This window comes from Cetorhinus maximus, chromosome 16 (genome assembly GCF_964194155.1).
Source record: "Cetorhinus maximus chromosome 16, sCetMax3.hap1.1, whole genome shotgun sequence".
NCBI classification, from domain to species: Eukaryota; Metazoa; Chordata; class Chondrichthyes; order Lamniformes; family Cetorhinidae; genus Cetorhinus; species Cetorhinus maximus.
This window is the reverse complement of record NC_135894.1, coordinates 80,435,220-80,458,729: the sequence shown is the minus strand read 5'-3', so window position 1 is coordinate 80,458,729 and position 23,510 is coordinate 80,435,220. Positions and strand designations below refer to the sequence as shown.

The following is a 23,510-nucleotide window of genomic DNA, read 5'->3' as shown; positions in this document are numbered from 1 at the left end:
ATCAGTGTTCCATCAAAGCTGTGCACATGTGTGGCTGCATAACAGCCCATCAAGTGTCATGCATTTAACTATTACAGCCCGATGATTAAATGAGGTTTACTGTCACTCTAGCCCATGAACAAAGGACTAGTAGACTCCCCCCACAACGGGAAATTAATGTATGAGAGTCAAGCTTGACATGAATAATCTGGTGGAATTAACAGCCAAAATTCACTTGAATCAGTTTCTGGAACCCACTGCATGTGTCTTTCCCTCTCCTGAATGTTCGCTGTGAGCCAACGCTCAGAGCAGGGTCGGTGAGCAAGAGCGGCTGCAAATAGGGAAACGACAAGCAGGAGGGAAGCGGAGAGAGGAGGGTCATGGAGGGAAGCAACAAGTTGAGGGGTGGTGAGTTGGAGGTGGGAAGCAGAGAGCAGGAGGTAAGTTGAAAATGTTAGTAAGTTATTAAGAGTTCTTAACTTTTATTAAGAGTTACTGAAAGGATTTTTGGGCCAGTTAATACCTCTGATCTAGTCACTCTGCTGTAGCTGGTTTTGTAGAATTTTGCTGAAAAGAGGCATTCTGGATTCATCCGGACAAGCGTGAATATTAAATTTCATCATCACAACAATCACAACCATTTACACTACAGAAAAGGGTGTTGATTGATTGGCAAATCATCTCTGATTGGCTGAGGCGTTTGCATGGAGAAAGCAATGATGAATTATAGGCTCCCCAAGCTCCCAGGCAATTCAAAAAAGGCGCAAGGCTTGAACATATTCCTGTATGAAAATAAAAGCAAAATACTGCAGATGCTGAAAATCTGAAATAAAAACAGAAATGCTGGAAAAACTCGGCAGGTTGGAGGGCTTTCATCTTTAATACTATCGTTACCACTCCCTTTGCCTTGTGCTCCGTGACATCTTTACCATTTAATATCTCCTGTGTTCAACCTATCCCTGACCTTCTATTTTGCTCCACTTTCACCCTCCCTCCTTTTTCAACAGCATAAAACCCATCACATTCCTAACTCTCTGCAGTTCTAAAGAAGAGTCATTAAGAGCCGTTAACTCTCTGTTTCTCCACAGATGCTGCCAGACCTGCTGAGTTTTTCCAGCATTTTCTGTTTTGATATTGAACATATTCCTGTTGTTTGCAGAGAACAAGTCCTTGCATATGAATGTATGTTGCTTCTAGCAAGCTTAAATGAGCCACATTACGAGCTTGACTGATTGTCTTAAATTGGTTGCTATTGTAGCTATTAGCATACAGGGTTGTTCAGCAAATGTTGCCCAATCTAACGGTAGACATTTTGTGTTGGATTTTGCAAGTGCAGGCTGGTTTAGCACGGCCTGTACTCTGCCTATTGCAACCAACCGAAGGAACGTGCTGTTTGATTCGATCGGCCAGTTGTTGGGATGTACGGCCTACATACCTGATATTGCACCGGCACTGAAATTCATACATGATGTTACTCAATTGTGTGGTAGACAGATGTATTTTTTGGATGGCAGCAGCAATCTAGTAATTTGTGAACAGGCTTGCTATTGCATAAATTATTGGGGGTGGTATTCTTTCTCCTATACCTATGGCAACTTTTCAAAAATATATTTTTGGTGATGCACATCCACCCATTGGTGTACATAACAAAATTCATTCCACATGTTGATAGAAAAAAATTAAGATGGAGCATTGCTTGAGATTTCTCCTCAAGTAATTTTGGATGTGCATTTTTCCTGTTCACCTTCAAGGAGTCTTTGAACCTTAATCTCTGCCTGTCTCTCGGGTGGTTTTTAAGTTGTGAATTACCACCTTAGGAATTTTATTATCATCTTTACGTGCTACATGTCTACTCCATCCGAACTGGGCTTTGATAATTGCTTCAATTCCAGACATTTCTACTCTTTGAAATACTTCAGTGTTGCCCTCCCATGTGATGCCCCTGATGTTTTGAATGCATCTTATGTGGAGCCTGACCAATTGCTTGATATGTCTGAAGTAGGTAATCCATGTCTCACATATAGGAGGGTGGGCCTATATATATTCGAATGTCCTTTTTCTATTCTTAACTCTATCCATAAAGTTTCCACTACTTTCTTAACTCTTGTTATATCCTCTCTTACCATTGAAGTGATTTCATCCTGAATAACTTGAGGTGCTCCTCCTCCTGTACCATTTTCCCTATCTTTCCTGTAAACCTTACAACCTAATATATTTAACTCCTAATCCTAACCATCTTTCAGCCATGTCTTGGTAATGACTACTGTGTCTTGCCTTCTGAGTTGAATTTGTGCCTGTCATTCATGCAATTTGTTCCTTACACTCTGCATTTGAGCAAGAGCGCTTATTTGGGCCACAGAACCTAACCTGTCTTTCAAAATTTGCCTATTTTTAAAAAAGTTTTTTTTTAAATCTTGCAGCTTTCCTCTTCCTTTTGTTTTGAAAGTTCTAACTCACTGGGATATGATTCTGACAGTTTTTTGTCTAAGAAGCCATTCTTCATGTGTTACTTCATGCAGCATCAATAGGCTATTTGGCTGTGGGGACATTAGATCAGGACTAATTCTGTGGCCTAACCTAATGCTTTCTCTCATTTTTATGCAAGGTCATCGAAAGAAAGAAAAGCTTGTATTTATAGAGCACCTTTCTTGTCCACAGGATATCCCCAGGTGCTTTATGGCCAATTATGTACTTTTTGAAGTGTTAGGAAACATGGGAGCCAATTTGCGCACAGCAAGACCCCACAAATAGTAATGTGATGATGACCAGTTAATCTGTTTTGATGACATTGACTTGATAAATATTGGCCTGGACACTGGGCAGAACTCCCCTCCTCTTCTTCGAAATAGGACCTGAGAGAGCAGACTCGGTCTCGGTTTAACATCTGATCTGAAAGATAGCACATTCAACAGTGCAGTACTCCTTCGTTGCTGCACTGGAATGTCAGCGTAGATTTTTATGCTCAGGCCTCTAGTGTCAGATTTGAACCCACAACCTTCAGACTCCAAGATGGGCGTGCTGCTCACTGAGCTACAGCTACAGCTGACACCTACCTCTGTGGTTCTGAACCCTCAACCCAGACCAGTTAAAGAACCCATGCGTCTGACACTAAAACATAACTTGGCAGAGGCAAAGAATGAAGCCTAGGACATTCTTGGTTTGTATAGCTCAAGGTGAGGATAGGTAGTCCTTTTGTCACAATTGGCATAATTAATTTAGCGACGAATCCACTTGAGCCTGTACTCTAATTCAGCCTGTAAGGTGCTGCCATTTTGAAACCTGAATCCATAGTGGGTTTAATTTGTATTGGGATTGATTTGGATTGTAGGATTTGCTGTATTTTCATTGTCAATTAATGGCTGTTTTTCATAAAACTCATTACAAAAAGAAATGTATCATTGGGTGCTTTTCAAGGTGCCATATGGGGTATACATAGTTAAAGAAAGAAAATGTAGTTAATATAACAAAATTCAAATCATTTGATTACCTTTATTTCAGGCAAATGCACCCTTGTGCTTCCTTTACTTAACATTTGCATATGCAAACCATTGTAAATGTAGGTTTTTCACTTCCCTGTTTTTAGTTGTATATTTTAGGGTAAGAGGCAGTGTTTGCACCAGTGAAAGCAAGGATTCAAATAGTAGGCAAATATATTTTGGGGAGAACTTGTGATAAAACCTGGTTAGTGTTTAAGTAGACACAAATGTCTATATTATTGGTTGAGCATTTAATGATACCAATGCTCCCTTTGAATATTATTGAGAAAAGTCCTGTCCCTCAAATTTATTTCACAACACATTCTTAATATGGATATGAGGTTATGGTTTTTTTTTGCTGGCTATATAATTAAGTGATGGGGGAGCAGGGAAAATCACATTTTGCATGAAAGAAAGAGTTGTTGAGGCTTTTTGCATGCAAGTTTGTTGTGATTTGTAGTACTTACCTACATGATTGTGCAATCATGACATTCTTTAGGATTTAAACACACAATGCAAGCTGGCACATCATTGCGGTACTGAGGAAATGTTCCATTGTCAGAGATGCCAGCTACCAGATGAGACATCATCTGGTACAGACCTCCTTTTGAACTATTTGAAAAAGAACAGAGAGTTCTCCTCCGGTAAAAGCCAAATTATTCCTTCAATTACCACTACCATAAAAATTCATAATTCATTTTGTTTAACTCCTTGAGATTTTGCTCTGCACAGAATGGCTGTTGCTTTTGCCTATGTAACAATGACTTTGCTTCAAAAGTGATTAATGATTGTGAAACACTTTGGGGCATTGAGGACATGGTGAAGTCCTATACAAAGGCAATTTCTTTTTCTTATTGTATATTAAAGGCAAAGATAACTAGTGGGTGTTTGGGCTGCAAAAGCTTTTGGATAAACTGCATTGGCTATCATTATTCATGCTCCAGGTTCCACAGGCAATGGTTCATTCTGTCCATAAGGGATAAAGTTTCAGTTTTGAAAAACTGAGAAGATTGCCACAGGTAGAACTAATACTTGATGCTGTTTGAGATGTTCAACCAGTGTATAATTCTGTGGAACCACATAGAAACAATTATAAGAAAATGGAATGTGAATAGACATTTTCATTGAGGGCACATGGGTGTGATAAACCTCAAGTGAGATTTTGTATGCCCTGGAAGTCATTGGAAGATGAAAAGATTAAATCATTGCGGCCTATTTTAAATTCTGAGCAAGTATTTCACAGCAGAGTTCACCATGGAATTAGTATTTTGTTTTTAAAAGACAAGAGCTACGGAAAAAATTCATAGAGTCAAGGAAGCTTGAGCACCTGCCTCACTTTTAGTCCCACGCCTCACTTTTTGTCTGTAATCTTGTAAATTCCTCATCCTCAAGTATATGTTCAACTCTCCTTTAAGATTATTTATGGAATCAGGTTCTTCCAGCTTTTCAGGTAGAGCATTCAAGATTGCAACAATTTGCTGTGTGAAAATTTTCTTAATCTCCCCTCTAAATCTAAGACCTGGTTATTCACCCACTTGCCAGAGGGAGTAGTTTTTCTCTCTCTACTCTTATCAAAACCTCTCATCAGGTTGAACAAAATGTGTAGTCAGTAATATTGAACAATGGCTCATCAGTCAATATGTAAATTTTGCAATAGAATAAATGTATGAAACAACTACAATGCATTTTTCTGCATTTTCCTGGAAGTTCACGTTTGAAGCCCTCCAATCAAGTTTTTGTCCTTGTCATGGTACTGAAATGGCTCTTAGAATGTCATTTGTGACTTTGATATGTGACTATGACAAAGGTAGACTTTCCCTCCTTGATCTGTCTGTAGTCTTTGACATGGTTGACCACACCTTCCTTTACCAACACCCCTCCACTGTTGCCCAGCTGGGTGGGACTGCTCTCACATGGTTCCATTCTTAGCTATGTAATCGTAGCTACAGAGTCACTTGCAGTGGCTCCTCTTCCTGCTCCTGCACTTCTGGTGCCCACAAAGGAATTATCCCTGGCTGCCTCCTCTTTCTCATCTACATGCTGCCTCTCGACAACATCGTCCAAAGTCACAGCGTTAGTTTTCACCTGTATGCTGATGACACCTGGCTACTTCACCACCACCTCTCTTGACTCCTCCATTGTTGCTAAATTATCAGACTGCTTATCCAACAGTGTTGGATGTGCAGAAACTTCCTCCAACTAAATATTGGGAAGACTGAAGTCATAGTCTTCATTCCCTGCTCAACTCTGTTCCCTAGTTACCAAATCCATATCTCCCCCTGACAACAGTCAGAAATTAAGACTCTGTTCACAACCTTGGCTTCACGTTTGATCCCGAGATGAGCCTCCAACCTCCTATTCATGCCACCACTAAGATTGCCTATTTCCATCTTCATAAAATTGCCTGACTTTTCCCCTGCCTCAGCTCACCTGCTGCTGAAACCCTCATTCGTGCCTCCTTTCTTCTAGACTCAACTATTCCAACACACCCCTATCCTGGCTGGTCTCCCTTACTCTACCCTTCGTAAACTTGAGGTCACCCAAAACTCTACTGCCCATGTCTTAACTTGCACCAAGTCTCATCCCCCTATCATCCCTGTGCTCGCTGACCTTCATTGGCTCCCGGTTAAGCAACGTCTTGACTTTAAAATTCTCATCCTTGTTTTCAAGTTCCTCAATGGTCTCGCCCCTCCCTATCTCTATAATTTCCAACCCCACAACCCTCTGAGATACCTGTGCTTATCTCATTCTGCCCTCTTTTGCATTTCCAATTATAATTGGTCCATCATTGGTGGCCATGCCATCAGTTGCCTTGGCCCCAAACTCTGGAGTTTCCTGCTTCCCTATACTCTGTCTTTATACCTTGCTTTCATCCTTTAAGGTACTCCTTAAAGATTGGCCATCTGACTTAATCTCCTTGTGTGGCTTGGTGTCACAGTTTGTTTTATAATGCTCCTGTGAAGTACCTTCGGAGCACCTTCATTGCATTAAAGGTGCTATATAAATGTAAGTAGTTTTCTGATCCACTTCGTAATTACAAGTTTACTTCTACTGTAATGCAATTTTATGATCAAAGAAGCCAACTATCTTGCACATTCTACACCTTAATGGCGAAAGGCCTTTTTAACCAAACCTGTCTTGTAAAATGGTAGATTGACACTTCTAGCAGCTGAGGTTGCAAGCAGTTTCTGTCATGATTCTTTGAAGATTGAAGACTTCAACCCTGTAGTACCTTGTCAAGTGACTGGTGAGCATTGCTTTTTTTCAAATTCTGAAGTGACTAGATAACGTATACCATGGTGACTGTTTTGGACAAGGTGAAACAACAGCAAAAGTGCATGGCCTGCACTTAATTGGGTGGAGGAGGGTGACATGGGGAAGAACATCATTTCACTGAGCAAGTGGTAAATCTATAGAACAGGTTTCCTAGGGAGCTGAACAAAAACAGAATTACCTGGAAAAACTCAGCAGGTCTGGCAGCATCGGTGGAGAAGAAAAGAGTTGACGTTTCGAGTCCTCATGACCCTTCAACAGAACGGAGTAATATTAGGAGAGGGGTGACATATAAGCTGGTTTAAGGTGTTGGGGGGGGCGGAGAGAGAAGTTGGGGGGAGTGGTTGTAGGGACAAGCAAGCAGTGAAAGGAGCAGATAATCAAAACATGTCACAGACAAAAGAACAAAGAGGTGTTGAAGGTGGTGATATCTAAACGAATGTGCTAATTAAGAATGGATGGCAGGACACTCAAGGTACAGCTCTAGTGGGGGTGGGGTGGAAAGACTAACAGGGCATTAAAGGTATAGATTTAAAAATAATGGAAATAGGTGGGAAAAGAAAAATCTATATAAATTATTGGAAAAAACAAAAGGGAGGGGGAAGAAATGGAAAGGGGGTGGAGATGGAGGAGGGAGTTCAAGATCTAAGGTTGTTGAATTCAATATTCAGTCCGGAAGGTGAGGTGCTGTTCCTCCAGTTTGCGTTGGGCTTCACTGGAACAATGCAGCAAGCCAAGGACAGACATGTGGGCAAGAGAGCAGGGTGGAGTGTTAAAATGGCAAGCGACAGGGAGGTTTGGGTCTTTCTTGCGGACAGACCGCAGGTGTTCTGCAAAGCGGTCGCCCAGTTTACGTTTGGTCTCTCCAATGTAGAGGAGACCGCTGTGGGAGCAACGAATGCAGTAGACTAAGTTAGGGGAAATGCAAGTGAAATGCTGCTTCACTTGAAAGGAGTGTTTGTGCCCTTGGATGATGAGGAGAGAGGAAGTGAAGGGGCAGGTGTTGCATCTTTTGCGTGGGCATGGAGAGGTGCCATAGGTGGGGGTTGAGGAGTAGGGGGTGATGGAGGAGTGGACCAAGGTGCCCCGGAGGGAACGATCCCTACGGAATGCTGCCGGGGGGGGGTGAAGGGAAGATGTGTTTGGTGGTGGCATCATGCTGAGGTTGGCGGAAATGGTGGAGGATGGTCCTTTGAATGCGGAGGCTGGTGGGGTGATAAGTGAGGACAAGGGGCCCCTATCATGTTTCTGGGAGGGAGGAGAAGGCATGATTTAGAATACTGTGTCTAGTTTTTACCCCCCTCTCAGTGTAATGTAGAAGCTGTGGAAAAGATTCAGCAGAGAGCCACTGGGTTGATAAATAATTTTAAAAGCTATTTGTCATTGGGCGGGAATGTGGCAATAAAATCATTTATTAGATTAAAACTGAGCATGCCGGGAGGTGTCTGTTATAAATGTCAGCCATGTGTTGAAAAACATGTCTGTAACACCTTCCAACAGCTTTAAAGTGTGAGCTGAACTTAATCCAGTTTTCGCAAAATATTGGTAATGCTAAAAAAAAGTAATTTAAGAAGCCCTGAATATGGCAATTTACCCTTGAATGAGTGAGTCATCTTCCAAGAATCAATACTGCTGTTCTGTGGATTGGCTGTTTTCAAGGCCAAACAGTGAAAACACTGCATGTGATAGGACAGATTACTGCTTCAGACTGTTACATTTTAAATGGTGTAACAGTAATAGTGTAAGAGTATTGAGTGAGTATTTCAGTACTAGTTTCTCTGAAAACCATTTTGTGAAAAATGGAACTTAATAGCACAACTTTTGTGACTATTAATAAACATCATTTTAATACAATGCCTTTAAGTTTAAATAGGCAGAAAATATTTTTTATTTGAATCAGTCAATGCACATTTGTAATGCTTAACTCATGAGCCAGTGGAGTGCAACGAATCGGGTCTAGCAGTGACAATAGCTCGAAGGCATAAGCTTCTATGATGACATCTGCAAAATCTGTTCCAAGGATATGTTTTGCACTAGATCCAAATGCACAGGTTATGGGATAATTTGCATTATACCATGAGTGAGAGAGAGTTAGAATGCATGCTCACACAGTTCCTTTTAATGTTTTATAATTTGTGAGGTATCCCTTAGCTAAGAATACCTTATTTCTGTCTCCTGCTGTGAATCATTGAACATTAACCATCTAAAATCACAAGAATGTTTGTCTCAATTCTCGTTTTTAAACACCTCAAAATTCTACCAGGTATACTCTTAACAAGTATGGCATCATTTGAAATTGCCTGAGACTGTACCAGTAGGCCCTCTGCGACCTGTTGTAAAACAAAACTTGCACAGTTTACAACGCAATTTCAAGATGTTAGAAGAATCTTCTGAAAAATCCATTTAAGACATTTAAATCTAGTTATTATTTGGACCTTATAAATCCCAACATTGCTTTACCTTTCTTCTAGCAGGAATTTCAATTTTGGTATTTTTTACATGCTATACTAAGGATTTATTTTAACACTTTTATATAGAGAATTTTTAAAACCATAACTCATTAGATTTGCATTTTTCTATTGATTTTTTTATTGTGGTTCAGCTTTCCAGTTCTTCTGTGTCCTGGTTCACCATTTCAAACTTGGAGACATGCCACAAATTTCACAGGAAGAAAAGAAGGGACGCAAGAATCTTTAGGGAAAGTCAGGAGACGTTACCAGAGTTTCTTTAAACTGGGTTTTAAGAAGGTGTTTAAAGGTAGCAGAGGGATAGTGAAGAAATGATTTAAGGAGGGAGTTTCGTAAAGTAGGGCTGAGACAGCTGGCGTTCTGCTATCAGTTGGAAAGAGCGGGTATGGCATTATATTTTGGGCCTAAGTCAGAGGATTGAAGAACCTTGGAGAATCCAGAAGACTGGAAAAAGTTTCAACTACAAGGTATGGTGAGGCCTTATGGGGATTTGTAGATGAGGACAAGGATTTTAAATTTGATTTACTTGGTCAGGACACTGATGTCAGAATTTAATAAGGATGAGGATGCAAGTGACTGGGTAGAGTTTATGCAGGGCGGAGTTGGCAAGGAAGCTGAATTGAAGAAATTGAGCTGAGTGGTGATAAGTATGGATACAACTTCCAGTTGCTGGAGTGAGATGGGAGAAAATCAAATAGGAAGGTGGAAGCAGGCAGCCTTGGTGATGGGCAGGTTATGACATTTTAATCAATTAGTATCACTTTCATATTTGATTCGAAAATAGCTATTTGAAATGATCAGAAGCATAATCTTAAATTGCGAGTCTGTTAGTTTTACACTTAAATAATCTCCCAACAATTTTGTGGGTGTGTTGAATTGTATAGTATGGAGCTACATAGAATAGAATGTCTCATTTCAATCACTGTGCTAAGTAGCCACTCAGATTAGCAATTGAGGAACTATAACTGGACTTAGTCCCCTTGGGCCCCATAGGAGAAACATCAGTTTTATGATCAGCATGGTTCCTTGGATTGAGGTACTGTTTTTGTTGCCACCATCCAACTAAAACCCCCTTATGTTCCCTATTTAGCTATTTGACCACATGCACTACCTTTATCTGTGGCATTTTTATTTTGACTGTAAGTCTTCACAAGGCTGTTTTCGTCAAATAATATGAAAATATACAATATCCACCCAGTTACTTATGCCTTTGTTTCACTCCTTTCCTAAAGGTCCTAAATCTTCCTGGGAGCATCCACTGTCTGTGGTTGCCCATTGAAACCTCATTGAAGTGACTGTTGTTTAGGTTTGAACCTCGAGAAGAAGTGTCATGCACTTTCCAGCAGAACTCATTGAGCAGTAATTGGGCTGTGAACACTGATTTTTCTTCTGTGTAGCCCAAGAGGACTGAGATCAGTTAGTGCCCCCATTCATGCTCTGTGGTTGCTTTGAAAATGTGACTTTCTGGTCTGTGTGGTTCTGTACTCTACTATCTGCACACCCACTCCGGGGATTGTTTAAATGTTAAATTAACAGACTTGTAACTTTCACAATCATGCTTCTGACTTTTCTTAAAAATTTGAGTGGCTATTTCCAAATCAACTAGTATTGCTTGCACGTTTATTGAGCTAAATACTCCTCCCATAGACTCCCTACCGCTATCCTTATATGAGATATTTGACTGCATTTCAAATTACTATTTTTAATTGCTTTTTCGGAGCTTTAAGAGACCTAATTGGTTTAAAAACCTCATTATATGTTCATATCAAAGCATTTTTCATATACCTGAAAATCAGTTGATAACTGGGTTTCAATTCAGTAACTGAATTTCAGATTCTACTTGTAGGTAGATGTGGTAGCTTAGGATATCAAACCTAAAAATTAGAAATTCTTATGAGCAGATTTGAATGGCAAATTATCTTAAAATTTGAGTCTCCTAGATTTCAATTTGCATTTTTAAAAAATCTAATTTTCTTCTATCAACAATGAAATTTTTTACGCACCTTGACCTGAAGGAGCATTTCAATCTAAGTGGTTGTTAAGCCTCTTTTCGCTCAGCATGGAACTAATTCTCAGTGAATCAGTTTTAAGTTGTTGAAGACTGATTAGTACAGATTATTAGTAGAACCGACAGTTTGAATTAAAAACAGAAAATGCTAGAAACACTCAGGCCTGGCAGCATGAGCTGCGAGAAACATGTCACAAACCTGAAATGTTAGCTCTGCTTTTCTGTCTCCACAAATGATGCCAGACCTGCTGAGTGTTTCCAGCATTTCCTGTTATTTCAGATGTCCAGCATCCTCAGTATTTTGCTTTTTGATGACAGTTTGACTTGCTCTGTAGGTAGATCACATAATACCAGCATAGATCACATTTCCTGCGTTCAGGGTTTGCTAACATGAAGAGGCATTTGGAATGCACTGCCTTGTTCAGTACAGGAACAGATGAGCATAATTTAAACACTTAATATAAGATTTATTTCCCTCTTTTAAATCCCCTATCCCACTTCCATTTAAATTTGATTTCTGACCTTTCATCAGTACTGCTAAGGGTTGCCTGAAGACCAGTTGTTCTGTTACTTAGGGCTATATCTGGGACTGTAAGGTGAGGGGAATCTTGGTGAGTTTGAGGAATTAAATCTAAACAAAAAAACATCTGCTTTTAAGTGTGCACGCTGTTAGTTACTGAAGTAAATTAAGTAGCATATTGTTATAAGAATCTTTAAACTGTTGAGTGTTTTCTTAACGGAGGTGGATAAGGTAGTCAGGAAGGCATATGGCATGCTTGCCTTCATTGGCAGGGGTATTGAGTATAAAAGCTGGGAAGACATGCTGCAGCTGTATAGAACCTTGGTTAGGCCACACTTGGAATATTGCGTGCAATTCTGGTCGCCACATTACCAGAAGGATATGGAGGCGTTGGAGAGGGTGCAGAGGAAGTTTACCAGGGTGCTGACTGGTCTGGAGGTTATTAGCTATGAGGAGAGGTTGGAGAAACTCGGATTGTTCTCACTAGAGCGGCGGAGATTGAGGGGCGACTAGACAGAAGTTTACAAAATTATGAGTGGCATGGACAGAGTAGATAGTCAGAAGCTTTTTCCCAGGGTGGAAGAGTCAATTACTAGGGGACATAGATTTAAGGTGAGAGGAGAAAACTATAGAGGAGATGTGCGGGGCAAGTTTTTTTATGCAGAGGGTAGTGAGTGTCTGGAATTCGCTGCCAGAGGAGGTGGTGGAAGCAGGTACGATAGTGGTGTTTAAGAGGCAGCTTGACAAATACATGAATAGGATGGGAATAGGGGGATACGGACCCCGGAAGTGCAAAATGTTTTAATTGACAGGCAATATGATCGGCGCAGGCTTGGAGGGCCGAAGGGCCTGTTCCTGTGCTGTACTGTTCTTTGTTCTTTGTTCTCTAATCCTGAAACAAGTAATACACATGGCCCTTGTGAAGTCGCCATACAGTTTTCCACATGCTAGAGCATATTTCTGTACCTGAACATTCATTCTTTAGAATCTTTTGTCCCCAAGACACCTAATACCTGATATTGCATTGTCAATTTGTTTTCCCTGGTATGTCATTATTTAGAAGGATATAAAACGTGAGCAGAATAAGTCCATTGTGGGTAATACCTAAAAATTAAAGTGCATTCAAATGAGCATTTTACTGAAATAGACATATCATCTGAAGTTTCTGCTCCTGCTGTTATTTGCTTTCATCTTTCAATGGGTGAATATTAGTGCAAATGGAACAAGCAAGCTATTAAGTAACCAAAATCCAATAGGTTTTTGCACAGCCAAGAATAATTAAATGTATCCACAGAACATTGAGAAGTTCACATAGTGGAATTATATGCACTCTGATCAGTCTGAACCATCCTGTTAGAAAAATGTTTGTTAGCTTTGATTTGATGCAGTGTTGAATTCTTGTAACGCAGATTTTTAGAATGACAATTGAAACTTGAGAACTGGGAATCAATGCACTGATGGCACACTGCAGATTGTTCCTACTGCCAAACATTTTCATGAGTCATGGGGAAAATTTAAAGCAACTTGGATGCCCCAAAATAATTTGCAGCTGATTAAATACTTTTGAAGCGTAGTGACTATTGTAATGTAGGAAATATGGCAGCCAATTTGGACACCACAAGGTCCCACAAGCAGCAATGAAATGAATGACCAAATAATCTGTTTCAGGCCTTGGTTGAAGACTAGGCATTGGCCAGAAAGATCAACAAAACTTGCCAATTCTTCACATCATGCTGTAGGATTTTTAGATTAAGACATGGTCTCAGTTTAATGTCTTAATGGAAAGATGATACCTCTGACAGTGCAGCGCTCCCTAAGTACTGCACTGATGTTTCAGCCTAGATTACGTGCCTACATTATGGGAATGGGATTGACTCGGAGGTTAGATGCTACCACTGACCTAAGACTGACACCTGAAATTTAAGGAGGCAGTTTTGATGAAAATGATAATTATAGCCCACCACCCTCTACCCCTTTCGGTATTCTGCCTTTGCTGGACAGCTTTTCTCAAAATTTTCAGTTTTGATGGATGAAAATTTGTAAATATTAAGACTCATCATTTCAGTATTACTGAAATGACATCAGTCGTCTCAATTTCTCTGCTCCTCTCACCCGCTCTAACCGGTCTCTCTCTGAACTTGCCGCACTCCGTTCTCTCAGGTCCAACCCTGACATTGTTATCAAACCTGCTGACAAGGGTGGTGCTGTTGTCAGGCGCACTGACCTCTACCTCGCAGAGGCTGAGCGTCAACTCGCAGACACTTCCTCCTACCTCCCCCTGGACCATGACCCCACCACTGAACATCAAGCCATTGTTTCTAGGACTGTCACTGACCTCATCTCCTCTGGAGATCTCCACAGCTTCCAGCCTTAAAAGTCTCCTAACCTCGGATGGCCCGCTTCTATCTCCTACGCAAAATCCACAAACAGGACTATTCCGGCAGACCGATCGTGTCAGCCTGTTCCTGCCCCACGGAACTCATTTCTTGCTATCTTGACTCCATTCTCTCTCCCCTTGTCCAGTTTCTTCCCACCTACATCTGTGATTCCTCTGACCCCCTACATCATATCAACAATTTCCAGTTCCCTGGCCCCAACTGCCGCCTCTTCACCATGGACGTCCAATCCCTCTACACCTCCATCCCCCACCGGGATGGCCTGAGGGCTCTCTGCTTCTTCCTCGAACAGAGGCCCGAACAATCCCCATCCACTACTACTCTCCTCCGCCTGGCTGAACTTGTTCTCTCACTGAACAATTTCTCCTTTAACTCCTCTCACTTCCTCCAAATAAAAGGTGTGGCTATGGGTACCCGCATGGGCCCCAGTTATGCCTGTCTCTTTATGGGGTATGTGGAACATTCTTTGTTCTAGTCCTACTCAGGCCCCCTCCCACAACTCTTTCTCCAGTACATCGATGACTGCTTCGGTGCTGCTTCGTGCTCTCGTCTGGACCTGGAATAATTTATTAATTTTGCTTCCAATTTCCATCCCTCCATCATTTTCACATGGTCCATCTCTGACACTTCCCTTCCCCTCCTTGACCTTTATGTCTCAATTTCTGGTGATAGACTGTCCACCAATATTCATTACAAGCCTACCAACTCCTACAGCTACCTCGACTACAGCTCCTCACACCCCGATTCCTGTAAGGACTCCATCCCATTCTCTCAGTTCCTTCGCCTCCGTCGCATCTGTTCTGATGATGCCACTTTCAAAAACAGTTTCTTTGACATGTCTTCCCTCTTCCGTAACCGAGGTTTTCCACCCACGGTGGTTGACAGGGCCCTCAACCGTGTCCGGCCCATCTTCTTTGCATCCGCCCTCACATCTTCCTCTCCCTCCCAGAACCATGATAGGGTCCCCCTTGTCCTCACTTATCACCCCACCAACTTCCGCATTCAAAGGATCATCCTCTGCCATTTCCGCCAACTCCAGCATGATGCTACCACCAAACACATCTTCCCTTCACCCCCCCCCCCGGCGGCATTCCGCAGGGATCGTTTCCTCTGGGACACCCTGGTCCACTCCTCCATCATACCCTACTCCTCAATCCCCTCCCACGGCACCTTCCCATGCAACCACAGAAGGTGCAACACCTGCCCCTTTGCTTCCTCCCTCCTCACCGTCCAAGGGCCCAAACATTCATTTCAAGTGAAGCAGCATTTCACTTGCACTTCCCTCAATTTAGTCTACTGCATTCGTTGCTCCCATTGTGGTTTCACCTTTGGAACACCTTTGGTCGGTCTGTTCGCAAGCATGACCCAGACCTCCCCTGTCGCTTGCCATTTCAACACACCACCCTGCTCTTGTGCCCACATGTCCGCCCTTGGTCTGCTGCAATGTTCCAGTGAAGCTTAACGCAAACTGGAGGAGCAGCACCTCATCTTCCGACTAGGCACTTTACAGCCTTCCGGACTTAATATTGAGTTCAGCAACTTTGGATCGTGAACTCTCTCCTCCATCCCCACCCCTTTTCCAATCCCCTTTTTCCAATAATTTATAATTTTTAATATATTTTTTTCCCCACCTATTTCCATCCATTGTTTTATGTCTACCTTTTAGCTTATTTTGATCCCTTCCCACCCTACCCCCACTGGGGCTATCTGTCACTTGCTCGTCCTGCTTTCTACTCTTAATGTCATCATTAGCATATTCCTCAGCTAATATCACCACCTTCAACACCCCTTTGTCCTTTTGTCTATGACATCTTTGGCAATTTCTTTGCCTCCACCTATCACAGGCCCTCTATCCAGCTCTACCTGTCCCACCCCCCTCAACCAGCTTATATTCCACCTCATCTCTATATTTCTTAGTTCTGATGAAGAGTCATATGGACTAAAAACGTTAACTGTGTTCCTCTCCGCAGATGCTGTCAGACCTGCTGAGTTTTTCCAGGTATTTTTGTTGTTGTTGTTACTGAAGATGGCGTTTCTTTCTCAGATGGTGTTTTTTTCGCGATTGTCTTGAGACATTCGGAATCAACAAAGATTAGAAAGAATGTGAGGCCAGTTGTTGCTCTGGCAACTTCCTCTTCCTCATCTGTTATCCCTTGGTGATCTCTTTCACAAGCATAGGGTTAATTTTCATATGCTGCCAATGTCCTTACCTCCCTAACCTCATGACCACCTCTGTGATGTCTGGCTGTCTATTATGGATGATACAGAATTTCCTCCAGCTGAATAAGACTAAGGCCGGGATTTTCTGGCCCCATTGTGGGCAGCACCCCAGCCAGAAGTTCATTGACTTAGGCGCGATCGGAAGATCCCGGCAACGGGTGGATGCAGAAAATCATGCCCTATGAATGGAGCCATTGTCTTTTCTCCATCATAAACTTCACACTTTCATGAAGTCTCTCTTGCCAACAACTTTGCTCAGGCTGAACCAGAACCGTGTTATTTGACCCAGAGCTAAAGTTCAAATCCACCATCATGTCCATCATTTAGATAGTTTACTTTCAGCTCCACAATGTCACCTACCTCACCCCAACCACAACTGAAACCCTTAGCCATATCTTTGCCCCCTCTTGACTTGATTTCTTGAATCGTATCTCATCCTCCATCCTGTGTAAGCACCAACTTGTTTAAAAGCTAAGACTCTTGTCTGGTGCTGTACTCAGTTTACTTCTCCATTGCATCTGTCTTTGCTGCACCCCCTCACCCCCACCAAGGCACTAAATTGAAATTGTATCCTTGTCTTAAAATCTTTCCATGCCTCTCCCCAACCTATCTTTAGAGCTACCTCCAGGCTTGTGATTTTTCTCTTGCCCATCAACCCTTTTTGCATTGCCCCACCTTCTGCAGCACCTACAACTGTCATTGCCTTACTGTCAAATCCTCTGCAGAACCATCCCGCGCCCTTTTCACCTCTTAAAATCCTTCTTCAACCAAGCTTTTCAGGATCATTTGAATTCCGATACCGTGACTTGATGACCGGTCCTTCCTTCATTTTATCCATGTTTCTGATTTTTTCTCCCCTCTATTAAGGTACTTTGGAATATTGTCTCTATTAAAGGGTGCTATACACATGCAAGTTATTTTTGCTTTTAAAGATAATATCAATGATGCCGTAAACGTTTGTTGGTAGCCTTTTACTATTTCCTTTGCCTTAGACTTTTGTTTTGTTTTATACAGCATCAGCAGAAAAAGAGGCCATCAAAAACATGTACACCAAGCTACTCGATGCATATGGTCTTTTGGGAGTTTTGAGATTGAATCTTGGTAAGTAGTGAAGTGACTTTTGTAGAGAATTTTAGTAATAATAAATTTTAACATTACCTTTATTTAATATTATAACTTTTAACAAATATGAAAATCGAATAAACATATCAATATTTGTAGTACCTTTTATGTCTTTTAAAAAAAAAATTTACCTGATGCTTTGCTGCTATTTATTAATGTGTGACTGCCCTTAATCTGAGGATTTGGGCTACAGTAATCACATGCTAAGTTAAGAATTTTTTTACTGTCAGTGCTTAATGACTGCCTTTCTGCAACTAAATTCCCTATTAACAACAATGGAGAAAATACTCTTGGGAATGACTGAAGCTAAATTGAATGATTCACAGCATAGTGCTGTCCAAAAAAACATTATAAACCATTACAACCTTTTTTTTTTCTCACAAATTTCTCCCCTTCTTGTATGCTGAAGGGATTGACCTCTTGCTGCAATGTGATATGGTTCCATAGGCATTAGGTCAAGTATCTTGTTAAAGTGGCCATTCATTACATGTGAGCTTAGATGCTGGCAGAGTATTTGACATTGAATTATCTGCAAGAATCAATCCTAATTTCCTAATCAATCAAAGCGCAAGTCACAAATTAGCAATCGGGAACATTGGCCAATTTATTTCTATTCTCTCATGGGATACAGTTGTTGCTGATCCCTAATTGCTCTTGAGAAGCTGTTTTCTTGAACCACATCAGTCCATCTGGGTATCTGAGCAGTTTGCTAGGCCATGTCAGAGGGCAGTTGACAATTGTTGTGCTGTGGGTCTTGAGTCACGTGTAAGCCAGACCAGATAAGGATGGCATTAGTGAACCAGTTGGGTTTTTATGACAATCGGTGATAGCTTCATGGCACCATTACTGAGACGAGCTTTCAATTCCAGATGTTATAATTTAAATTTAAATTCCACCAGCTCCCATGGTAGGCTTTGAACCTATGTACCCAGAGCATTAGCCACTATTTACTGGTCCAGTGACAGTACTACTATGCCACCATCTCCCCCTCCGCACAGAGGAGCTAAGGTCAATCAAGTGCTTGTTGATATTGCTCTAAGAACTGTATAGCTTTCATAATCTGTCTAACTCAGCTACCAGTGTCATACCAATTGGGTCATCAGATGAAACAGGACCTTTTTAAATTATATTTTTGGAAGAGAATGGTTATATTTACAAAATGATTCCCTTCTCCAATGCTCCATTATAATTTTAACATTATGCAGCTGAACGATTAATACATTATTTAGCACTCAGTTGACTGTTAATTCGCAGTGGCTAAACTGGATGCCAAGATTTTTTAAAAATTCATTCACGGGATGTGGGCTTCGCTGGCTGGGCCAGCATTTATTGCCCATCCCTAATTGTCCTTCAGAAGGTAGTGTGAGCTGCCTTCTTGAACCACTGCAGTCCATGTTGTGTAGGTACACCCACCGTGCTGTTAGGAAGGGAGTTCCAGGATTTTGACCCAGCAACAGTGAAGGAACGGCGATATATTTCCAAGTCAGGATGGTGAGTGACTTGGTGGGGAACTTCCAGGTAGTGCTGTTCCCATTTATCTGCTGCCTTTGTCCTTCTAGATGGTAGTGGCCGTGTGTTTGGTAGGTACTGTCTAAGGAGCCTTGGTGAATTCCTGCAGTGCATCTTGTAAATGATACATGCTGTTGCTACTGTGTGTCGGTGGTGGAGGGAGTGAATGTTTGTTGGATGTGGTGTCAATTCAAGTGAGCTGCTTTGCCCTGAACAGTGTCAAGCTTCTTGTGTTATAATCTTTAGAATGATCGACCTAAACGGAGTTGGTGTATTTGGTGACCATTTTGGTGCCTTCAGAGACGGCATGTTTGGCCAGTTACCCTGGCAGTGTGAGGCGGACGGCGCTCTGTATCTCCCTGGCCGAGATGGTGTGGCGCTTGTTGTAGTGAATGAGGTGCGAAACCTCCGAGGCAATGTGCTCGAAAATGTCAACAACGAAGGAACTCATAACACTCATGTCCTTGGACGCGATCCAGATGGAAGGCTGGACCTGGGTCAGTAAGTGGAATAGCTCTGCTTGCGAGATTTCCTTCACTTCTTGGGTGGCTTCTTGGTGACTTTCGTCAGCAACTGCTTTGATGCCTTGCAAGACACACCGCCCTTCGCCGCAGCTGCCACCTCAGGCATTCCACTCAATTTCAACCAACTCAAGTCAGCTCTTGAGTGTTGTTGGAGCTGCACTCATCCAGGCAAGTGGGGAGTATTCCATCACACTCCTGACTTATGCCTAGTGATGGTGGACAGGGTGTGGGGAGTCAGGAAGTGAGTTACACGTCGCAGGAATCCTAGCCTCTGACCTGCTCTTGTAGCCACAGTATTTATATGGCTAATCCAGTTCAGTTTCTGGTCAAAGGAACCCCCAGGATGTTGATAGTGGGGGATTCAGTGATGGTAATGCCATTGAACATCAAGGGGTGATGGTTAGATTCTCTCTTGTTGGAGATGATCATTGCCTAGCACTTGTGTGGCACGAATGTTACTTGCCACTTGTTAGCCCAAGCCTGTATATTGTCCATGTCTTGCTACATTTGGACATGGACTGCTTCAGTATCTGAGGAGTCACGAATGGTGCTGAACATTGTGCAATCATCAGCGAGCATCCCCACTTCTGACCTTATGATGGAAGGAAGGTCATTGATGACGCAGCTGAAGATGGTTGGGCTGAGGACACTATCCTGAGGGACTCCTGCAATTATGTCCTGGAGCTAAGATGACTGACCTCCAACCACAACCATCTTCCTTTGAGCGAGGTATGACTCCAACCAATGGAGAGTTATCCCTGTTTCCTATTGACTCCAGTTTTGCTAGGGCTCCTTGATGCAGCACTTGGTCAAATGCGGCCTTGATGCTGAGGGCAGTCACTCTCACCTCACCTTGGGAGTTCAGCTCTTCTGTCCATGTCTGAACCAAGGCTATAATGAAGTCAGGAGCTGAGTGGCCCTGGCGGAACCCAAATTGGGCGTCAGTGAGCATGTTATTGCTAAGCAATTGCCGCTTGATAGCACTGTTGATGACCCCTTCCATTACTGGTGATCGAGAGTAGACTAATGGGTAATTGGCCAGGTTTGATTTCTCCTGCTTCTTATGTACAGGACATGCCTGGGCAATTTCCACATAGCTGGACGGATGCCAGTGTTGTAGCTGTACTGGAACAGATTGGCTAGAGGTGCAACAAGTCCTGGAGCACAAGTCTTCAGTACTATTGCCGGAATATTGTCAGGATCCATAGCCTTTGCAGTATCCAGTGCCTTCATTCGTTTCTTGATATCATGTGGAGTGAATCGAATTGGCTGAAGACTGGCATCTGAGATGCTAGGCACCTCTGGAGGAGGCCGAGATGAATCATCCACTTGGCATTCTGGCGGAAGATTGTAGCAAATGCTTCAGCCTTATCTTTTGCACTGATGTGCTGTGCTCCCCCATCATTGAGGGTGGGATATTTGTGGAGCCTCCTCCTCCAGTGAGTTGTTTAATTGTCCACCACCATTCATGACTGGATGTGGCAGGGCTGCAGAGCTTAGATCTGATCCTTTGGCTGTGGGATCGCTTAGCTCTGTCTATTGCTTGCTGCTTATGTTGTTTGCCACGCACGTAGTCCTGTGTTGTAGCTTCACCAGGCTGACACCTCATTTTTAGGTATGCCTGGTGCTGCTCCTGGCATGCCCACCTGCACTCATCATTGAACCAGGGTTGATCCCTTGGCTTGATGATAATGGGCGAGTGGGGGATATGCTGGGCAAGAGGTTACAGATCATGTTTGAGTACAGCTCTGCTGCTGATGACTCACTGCGCCTCATGGATGCCCAGTGTTTAGTTGCTAGATCTGTTCGAAATCCATCCCACTTCGCACGGTGGTAGTGCAACACAACCCGATGAAGGGTATCCTCAATTTGAAGGCGGGACTTCATCTCCACCATGACTGTGCCATGGTCACTCCTACCGATACTGTCATGGACAGATGCATCTGCAGTAGGCAGGTTGGTGAAGGTGAGGTCAAGTAAGTTTTTCCCTCTTGTTGGTTCCCCCACCACCTGCACCAGGCCTGGCCTAGCAGCTATATCGTTTAGGACTCGGCCAGCTCGGTCAGTAGTGGTGCTCCCAAGCCTGTCTTGGTAATGGACATTTGAAGTCCCCCACCTAGAGTACATTCTGTGCCCTTGCAATCCTCAGTGCTTCATCCAAGTGGTGTTCAACATGGACGAGAACTGATTATCAGCTGAGGGAGGGTGGAACGTGGTAATCAGCAGGAGGTTTCCTTGCTCATATTTGACCTGATGCCATGCGATTTCATGGCATCTGGAGTCGATGTTGAGGACTCCCAGGGCAACCCCTCTCGACTGTATACCACTGTGCTGCCACCTCTGCTAGGTCTGTCCTGCCGGTGGGGTAGGGATGGCAATGGTCATCTCTGGGACGTTATCTGTAAGATATGATTCTGTGAGGATGACTATATCAGGCTGTAGCCTGACTAGTCTGAGATAGCATTCCGATTTTGGTGATGGTTTGGAGTTGCGTGTAGGACAGCAGATTTCCTTCCCTAAAGGACATTAGTGAACCAGATGTGTTTTTATTAGACTTTTCATTCCAGATTTTTATTGAATTCAAATTCCACCATCTGGATTGGAACCTGTGTCCTCAGAGCATTACCCTGGGTCTCGGGGTGACTAGTCTGGCGACAATACCCACTGCGCCATTGCCTCCCTGTGTAAGCAAATGGGTATTGCAATGTCTTGTTTTTGAAGTATCTTGCATATATTTTGAAATTCTTTGTATATCTGTTAAACTTTCACATTTTTAAATATCCCACTTAAACATTTTCACAGCTTGCAAGTTGTGTATTTAATCTTGCAGCAGGAAGATTAAATACACAACTCTGTGCACTGTGCCTGTTTCAACTCTTTGAAAGAGCTATCTAATTAGTCCCACTCCCTGGTTATTCCCCCTAACTCTGCAAATTTTAGACTTCAGGGTTATCCAGTTCCTCTCTGAAAGCTACTATTGAATCTTTGTTCCTGAGCCTTATCTTTTCACTGAATTTATTTAACTTGTAACTTTTTTTAGCATTATCTCTTTCAAACAACATGGAAGTTAAGAATTGGTGCCAATTTTGTTGTACAAATAGCTCAATATTTTAAGGAGATTTTTGATTATGTTCTTAAATCAGCACTTGAGCCATTCTCGGCCCTCCTAATCAAATTAGACCATTAATTATTTAATCTATACTGGACAGAACACTGACACTATTGAACAGCAAGGAACAATAAAATTCAAATGTTCCCTTACTCGCATTGGTCTTTGAGTCATTATGGCACAGAGAAGGCCATCTTGGCCGATTGAGTCCATTATCTGACACTTCTTGTGTGACCTTTGATATTGGTCACTATGATAAATACAGCCTTGGTGACTGGCACATTTTCTATTTCAAATACCCAGTATTACCAGTGAGTATTCCTCAGCTCGGTATGGCATGACAGAATAAAGCTCCTATCTGCCACAACAGTACACTTTTTTAAGTCTGAACCTCGAGTATCCAGCCTCAAATTGTCCTTTTTCCATTTCCATTAATACCATGTCTGAATGAGATGGTCAAATAATCCTGAATTTAGGCCCATTTTTTTAATGTTGGCTCTCAACCATTGGATTGAGATTTCCAAAATGTATTTCAAATAGGACCGTTATAACAGCAGACAAGGAAACCTCCCATCCCAAGCTTGAGAAACAAATTAACCTACACCTGGGCCTATTTTACCAACACTCTATACTAAGGGCTGTAACTTACGTGCTCCAGGGCATTGTATTGGTAGGGTACCACAAAGATGCTCTGGGGAATCCCCTTCGGAAGATCTCAGGTAAGGTTTACATGGCAATTACCCAGAAGTGCAAACTTCCCCTGGGCAATTGCCCTGCACTGGGAACCATTTGAAAGATACAATTTAAATCGCAAACTTTGGATGGTTCTGACTGGGCTACAACAATAGTTACCCAGAAAAAGTTCCCACACCCAGGGGACTCTTCTCCCTCCCCCATTTCCCCCCA

General features: G+C 42.4%; 1 protein-coding gene across 5 annotated transcripts in view; it reads left to right on the top strand.

The window, feature by feature from the left end:
* The window catches only part of synj1 (synaptojanin 1), a 112,865-nt gene that overhangs the window by 12,096 nt on the left and 77,259 nt on the right, over nt 1–23,510 (top strand). For all 5 annotated transcript variants that reach the window (XM_078560173.1, XM_078560174.1, XM_078560171.1 and 2 more), the window contains exon 3: nt 17,355–17,441. In XM_078560173.1, coding sequence (XP_078416299.1) covers nt 17,355–17,441 — 87 coding nt within the window. The remainder of the gene's footprint in view (nt 1–17,354; nt 17,442–23,510) is intronic.